This window comes from Austrofundulus limnaeus, unplaced genomic scaffold, assembly GCF_001266775.1.
Source record: "Austrofundulus limnaeus strain Quisiro unplaced genomic scaffold, Austrofundulus_limnaeus-1.0 Scaffold483, whole genome shotgun sequence".
In the NCBI taxonomy this organism is placed as follows: Eukaryota; Metazoa; Chordata; class Actinopteri; order Cyprinodontiformes; family Rivulidae; genus Austrofundulus; species Austrofundulus limnaeus.
Genome location: NW_013952885.1, coordinates 52,032 through 59,485, shown reverse-complemented (window position 1 = coordinate 59,485; position 7,454 = coordinate 52,032). Strand labels below are relative to the sequence as shown.

The 7,454-nt window shown below is 38.7% G+C and overlaps 2 protein-coding genes across 2 annotated transcripts in view; one reads left to right on the top strand and one right to left on the bottom strand.

The window, feature by feature from the left end:
- Positions 1–1,998, bottom strand: part of LOC106530000 (trans-1,2-dihydrobenzene-1,2-diol dehydrogenase) — a 7,874-nt gene extending 5,876 nt beyond the window's left edge. The window contains exon 1 of the mRNA XM_014025546.1: positions 1,865–1,998. Within this exon, the coding sequence (XP_013881000.1) occupies positions 1,865–1,954 (90 nt within the window). The 5' untranslated portion in view covers positions 1,955–1,998. The remainder of the gene's footprint in view (positions 1–1,864) is intronic.
- A 1,786-nt stretch (positions 1,999–3,784) lies between these two features.
- On the top strand, positions 3,785–6,520 carry LOC106529987 (DNA ligase 1; the record flags this gene model as incomplete). The annotated part of the gene is given in 5 exon segments (XM_014025535.1): positions 3,785–3,847; positions 4,406–4,791; positions 4,912–5,324; positions 5,437–5,519; positions 5,703–6,520. Coding segments are annotated over 5 exon segments (1,763 nt in total), but the record flags the coding sequence as incomplete, so codon positions are not given.
- Between the last annotated feature and the right edge of the window lie 934 nt (positions 6,521–7,454).

Sequence of the window (7,454 nt, the reverse complement as noted above, 5' to 3'; positions counted from 1 at the left end):
CATCTACAGGCCAGGACTCTGCAGTTTACACTCATCTACAGGCCAGCGGTCACTCTTTCAGTGATGAAGACGTTCTCATCCTTGATAGAGAGGAACGTTGGTTTGAGAGAGGAGTAAAGGAAGCCATCTTTGTGAAGAAAAACATCCACCATTAAACAGAGGTGGAGGCCTTCGTGTCCAGTTGTCCTCCTCATACAATCAGTGTTGCCAGGTCCGCAACAATTATTATTAGTATTATTATTATTAGTATTATTATTATTATTATTATTTTACTTTGGGCTTCTTTTTTTCTAAAATCACTTGTAAATTCCGTGAGTCGTGGGTTGCGTTTTTTTGGGCTTGTTTTTGAACGTGAGTTGCTTATTTTGGGTTGTCTTTCTTTCTCTGCTCCTGTTGAAGCAGAACACAAGGAATAGTGGGTTTGTCCTCCCATTCCCCCTTTTTCCTGGTTGTCGCTCCCGCCCGAGTTGAGTCGGCACACTTCAAACACACACACACCAGAGCCCAGAGTGACGGGAAAACAAGCAGGGGTGAGGCAGTGTGGTCCGGTCCGTTTCAGAACTTATGACAGGAGACTTGATACAGCGCACATGCGCGTCTGCCTCTAAAACACAGTGGGGATTGGTGCACTCGATTTAATGGACTGGGACATTTTACACGTGGTGCACAGACAAATAAATAAATAAATAAATAAATAAATAAATAAATAAATAAATACGCTGCTTACTTTGGGATACAATTTAAGTACAGTAAAATATTGATAAGTTTTAATTTGTTTGGAATTTGCTGATTAAATTGCACGAATTGAGTGAGAGAGCCGGAACCGATTTTTTTTTTGTCATAATATCAGCAAAAACTACTTCTTCACCTCTGGATATAAGTAACAAAACAGAGTGTGAATGAGTCGCAGTAAGTCAGAAAAATATGGGGAAAAAATAATAAAGAGTGAGGAAAAAAGATTTTTAGGAGTTTTTGTTGACTGTACTGTCATTTTGCTGCAAAATGCACTTTTTTATGATCAGTTTAAAGTGTATGTTATTAAAACAATTTAAATTATTCAAACCATTAAAGTTGTTCATTTTTATGGTAATTTTTATCATAATTTTGTTGTTGTTTATGTATAATGCAATAATAAATGTATATGTTTATACAGTACTGTAATAATTTACCTCTATGTGGGGGTTTGCCAGATGGGCTTATTTTCATAGAGGTTGCTTGTTTTTATCGCAACATCTGGCAACACTGCATACAATGCTCTTATTGCAAGTATGGCCCCCTGTGAGCCAAAGGTGTGTATCAGGGCCCCAACAGTCAGGTGATGATGGGGCACATGACCCTCTGTGAGCCCTCTTTTGCACGTGACTGAGTTCACCTGAAACTCCTCAGAAGTCTCTTGGATGTCCCAGATTATGTTAGATAATGTTAAAAAAAAGTCATCTCTCACAAGCTTACACAACATTTTTGTGTATTTGGAAAGTATCAAAGTTATTATCAAGTTCGTTTCAGTGTTTTTATTGTTTAAATTTTTTTTGTTTATAACATGAAAATATATGTGCCTGTATATTTAGTATTTTACGGTAAAGAATGAAAAAACTTCGTACACAAAAGCGTGCCGACGATGACTACTCGCAAACTTTCGTGTTTTTCTTTATTTTTTATTGCATTTATCCAATGAAAGCTACTGTCTGCAGATGTTCAACATGTTAACCCTTTCATTTGACCAGAAACTGATTTTAATTCAACTTAAATCTGCGGAAGCTGCTGAATCAGTCAGCTTGCCTTGTTTGAAGAAGCCAGAAGTCTCGGCGACTTTTCTATCGCGGGATTTTGACTTTGTTTTTCCGTCGCTGCTAACAGAATTTACCTGGTGGTCTTCGGCTGGAAGAGTTTTCAGAGCCACAGTGAAATCATGGCTGATTTTTCCAGCGCTGCAGATCCCCCACCTGGTAGCCATGTTGAAGCGTCCTCCTCGGCTGTCTGTCGCTGCTTGGACTGACCGGAGGGGGAGTGAAGCAACAGGCACAAAAAGGCAGTACCTATTTTTAGCCACTAGATGGTGGCAAATCTTTCCTTTTGACCATGTGACGTGACCACACCCCTTTTTCTATTTGTATTAAAACACACAACTCATATACTTGTGTCATAGGCGTACTATTTTTTAATGCGTTCTCATTTTTATTTACTGGTAATGTTAGTTTTAACTCAGCAGTCAGATGCCAAATTTAACCCTTTGATTTAAATATATATATTAAAGCTGATATTTTCAGTTAGAACCATTTTTTTTCATTCAGTTTGTACAGTATAGCTTTCCCATATTTCCTTGTTCATAAGCTGTGGTCCTCGAATGCTGAAACAACAAAGATTGAAGGTAGGTATCAGATCACTGATATCTACCATCCACCATGATTTTTTTCTTTCTTATTTTGGCAGTTTTAACCTGTCAAGGCTGTGCTGACAAATGTACAACAATAAAATTGGACAATTCAAGACATTTTGTAGTTTATATTAAGTTAATAGATCTTAAAGAAAAAAAAATTGTATAGGTCTTCTGGACGGGTTCTTCTCTAATGAAACGTTTCGTCTCTCCNTTGCCAGTTGGGCTTATTTTGGGCTTGTTTTCATAGAGCTGGTTGCTTGTTTCTGTCACGAGATCTGGCAACACTGCTAGTTAGTTTAGCAACGGCAGTGGAGGAAGTGAATGAAGCCAGTCCGTGTTCATAAGGCTTCCAAATTAAAGTAAATTTGTCTGACAAAGCAGCAGCTCTCATTTACAGTCTGCAGCAGTCTCTGCATGGAGGACAGACAGGTGACATGTCCATGAGACAAACAAACGTTCACACTCTGACCTCAGAATATAGACTAACAGGCTTTTTTTCCTGTGGGAGGAAAAATGTAAACTCCACCCAGAAAGTCCATGATGCAAACCTGTGACCTTCTGGCTGAGAGGCGACAGCTCTAACCACTGTACCACTGTGCCGCCTCCTCAACCTGACCTGGTCATTGTAATTAATTATAATTATTGTGATAAAACAAAGTGAAGTCTTGATGACATTTTATGAATTACTCAGATCAGTTAGAGACATAATCAGACATCTGATACTTGACAAATAAAATTAATTATCTAATTTAGTCCACATTGCACCAAGTATCAGGATAAGTAATGACAAACAAAATAAAAATCTACACTAGGTGGCGCTGTAGGATATCACATAGACAACGATGTTTTCACTGAGCTCATGAAAAAATGTTTTCCCCCAAGTCCTCATTAGCAACTTGTTTTATAATCTCCAAATTACCAGAGTTTACCTTGTGAAAAATAAGTTAACATTTTCACAAAAGTTACACAGAAATATGTGATAATTTGCTTTGCGTGTGAATAACAAATAAAACAATAACTGTAATTATACTGTAATAAACTGAATTAATATGTAGTTACATAGTTAGAGAAAGAGTTAATAGTTTTGTCTTAAAGTGCTTTAATGAAATAAAACATTCATCTGATGGAACATTTACAGAAGGAAGCTTTTTTAAGTTTTTCTCCAACTGATTGACATTTTTTATATTGGGTTTTATAAAAATAAGGACATTTTTCAGAATTAGATCGTGTTTTGCTTTAAAGCTTATTTTGGTGTCTGTAATGTTTTTTATTCTCATGATAAGAAAAAGTTGCAGTTTCATTCTGACAGTCAGAAAGTGAAAGCACAGCGTGGAGGGGGAGGGGAGCATGGAGGAGGGAGTGTGGTTATATTAGAGGAGGCTGCAGGATCTGTTTCTTCACTTCAGCCTCTGCTGCTCTCTGTAACCCGGCCAGAACCAACACCAGATCCAAACATGTCCATCGGTTTTGGTGAGTAGAAACATGTCCTCATGTCTTCATGTCCTCATGTCCTCCAGTCTTCATGTGTAAATTTCTGAATTAAAAGTTAAAAAGATGTCTTTATTCTGATTAATATCATGTTGTTTTTAAATTAATTTAACAGTTATTTTAAAGAGAAGCTCCTGCTGTTAAAAACAGTTGGAAACAGAGGTTATTACAGTTCATGGTAAAGTGAAAGAGGATTTTAGTTTCAGCTGATATAGTCTGTCGCAGCTGACTGATCTTAGAAAACAGATGTASMTAAAAATCAATCAGATGTACAGATACTGAGCTAAAGGTTATGCTATCTGCAGACTCACTAACAGGCATTTAGCTACTTTTCGTTAGTCATTTATACTTTGTAAGTGTTTGTCATTTTTAGTTAGTTTTATGTTAATTTTTCTTAAAGTTTTGTAGTTTTTCTCTTTAGAAAATGTTTTGCTGTTTTCGGCCTCTTCCTTCAGCTCTTTGTGTGCACACTGACATCATCACCTCCCTCCTCCTCGCCTCTCGTTAGTCTCTGACTGTTGCTGACTTTGTTTTCCTCAGCATCCAGCCTGAATCAATCTGATGAGCTGAGGATAGTTCTGGTGGGGAAGAGCGGGATTGGGAAGAGCGCCAGCGGGAACACCATTCTGGGTCGAAGCTGCTTCCAGTCCAGGTGCAGTCCCAGGGCTCTGACGGTGGAATGTGCCAAAGAGACTGGTGTGGTGGATGGACAGAGGGTTGCTGTCATTGACACGCCGGGTCTGACTGACACCAGGTTTGGTTCAGATAAAACAGCCAAAGATCTGAGCCCATGTGTCTCCTTCTCTGATCCTGGACCCCACGTCTTCCTGGTGGTGGTCTCACTGAGCAGGTTCACCGAAGCAGAGAAGCAGACGGTGAAACGGATCCAAGAAGTCTTTGGACAGGCTGCAGACAGATACTGCATGGTCCTCTGGTCCTGAGTCGTACAATCTCAGATACATCAGAGTCCACTGGTCCTGAGCTGGACAGTCTCAGATACTTCAGAGTCCTCTGGTCCTGAGCCGGATATTCTCAGATACTGCATGGTCCTCTTTACTCACGGAGACCTTCTTGAAGGTGGCACCATCGAAGAGTTCTTGTCTGACAGTCGAGAACTGCAGGAGCTTGTGTCCAGCTGTAAAAACCAGTTTCATGTCTTCAACAACAGGCTGACGGACAAGAAGCCTCAGGTCCTCCAGCTCCTGCAGAAGATCAGAGACATCGTCCAGAAGAACGGGGGAAGCCACTACACCAACGAGATGTTCCAGGAGGCTGAGAGGACAACTGAAGAGGAGAAACAACGAATCCTGAGGGAGAAAGAGGAGAAAATGCGTAAAAGGAAAGAAGAAATGGAGAGAGAAGCAGAAGAAAAATGTCAAAAAGACTTGCAGAAATTAAAGGATGAATATGAGACACTGCAGAGGAACAGAGAGAAGAAACAAAAGAAAATACAAGACGGGTATAAAATACATTTTTATTTGTTTGTTTATTTTGTGTCCAAATGATTATGAATTCAACCACGTCTAGCTTTAAGAAGCTGAATGATATTATTATTGTTATTTTTTATTCAGGTCTGTTCCAGGAGCACAGCGGGTCCTCGGAGCCAACGGGATCGAAATCTGCTCAGATGACCTGATGCAGTTTGAATGTGAAGGTAAAGCTTTTGTGTGCTTTGTTTTATAAATCTCCTAAAACACAAACACATTTCTTTTTCACCTTTTCTCCTTCAAGTAAAATAATTCTGAGTTTGAGACATCCTCCACCTCCTTTATGTTCTGAGCTGCGTTCATCACCTGCTGTTAGATCGTTGTTCAGACTCTGAGGTGTTTTTCCACAGGAGTCCTGGAGGCTGGGGGGAGAGTAGAAAAACATGAAGAACAAGAAGAAAAGAAGAGAAAAAGAGAAATTGAGAATGAAAAGAACACCCAGAGTGAGAACGGAGGGGAGAGAGAGCTGATMAACACAAACCAACAGATCTTCAGGATGTTTCAGGAAGCTCTGAGTGTGCACGAGAAAAAACTACAAAACCTGAAGGAGAAAGAGGAGCAGATACACAAAGACAGAGAAGAAGTCGAGCGAGAAATAAAGACCATGATGCAGAATATGTTTGAGCAGCTGCAGATCGAAAGAGAGAAGGAGAGGCAGGAAAGGCAAAGAGAGTTGGCCACCATGATGGCTTCGTTTAAAGAACAGAGAGAAGGAGAACTCAAAGAGCAAGAAGAAAAGATCAGACATATCATGGAGAGAACTGTGAGAAAAACCTTTGAGATGTTTCAGGAGGCACAGAGAGAAACCAAGGAGGAGRAACAACAGTATATGAGGGAGAAAGAGGAGGAGAAGGACAGAAAATTACTGGAAATGTTTAACAATATGATGCAGAAAATGACTGAACWACTCCAGACTGAGAGGGAGAGAGGGGAGGGAGGGGAGGGAAAGAAGAGAGAACAAGAGGAGAGGAGAAGAGACACGGCATCCATGATGACTGAACTGAACAACCAGAGAGAACTGAACATGAGGGAGCTGGAGACGGGATGCTGCACAGGAAAMTATGAAGGAAACCATCATGAGTTGTTCCAGGGAGCAAACAGGGAGAAACAAGCCAACGTGAAGGGGAGAGAGGAGAAAATACAGAAAGACAAGAAGTGGTGGAAGTGAGAACAAAACACATGAGAAGTCAATTTAAAAGAAATCAAAGATCCTAAAAGCTGTTTTAAAGATGTAATCCAATTCCTGCAATACTCTGCAACTCTGACATATTTTATTTAGTGTTTCGTTTGTTTATTGATCCAGATTTTATCAGCTGATCATTTATTTGTCTCACTTTGTATGAATTTTGTTTTATCAAATCTAAAACTCACTGAAGCTTCATTTGATTTCACCATAAGTTGTGTCTTAAAATCAGATTTAAATGTTTTATGAGGAAACTGAAGAACCTAAAGCATTAATAAATCATCTGTAAATTGAGCCTAATTATGAAGTGGTGTTGTTTGTTATTATTTGTTCTGTTGTTTGTGTTTTTTGGACCCTGTTTGTTGACCTGAAGTCTTTGCTACAAAACTTCCTAAAAACTGTTACTAATTGTTATCTCGTGGTGAAAGTTGTAAATCTGATCACTGAAACAATAAAGATGATGATAATTTTGTTTAGATGTTGTTGTGTTGTTTAAAATAACAAAAGGTAGATWTTTTTGTTGTTGCTTTTTTGTCTTTTTTTGTCTTTTTTTCAGGAACATGCAGCTCTTCTGTACCTAAAACCTGTAATACAATGTTGATGATCAGCTCTGTATCTGTATTAGTTTTCTGTATATTCATGATGTAATGCTCAAAAACTGAAACAATAAAGATCCTTATTTAACTTCATGATGTGTGTTTTTATAAACGTGCTGAGGCTAAAAAATTATAAAATATCAGTCAGATTATTTACAGTTTTTTCTGTTACTAAAACACATTTCTTGAAACCATCCATCCATTTCTCTAAACCGTAAACACAAAACCCAATTTTCAAACTACTTTCACTGAAAAAGAAAAAAATTGTATAGGTCTTCTGGACGGGTTCTTCTCTAATGAAACGTTTCGTCTCTCCTCCAAGA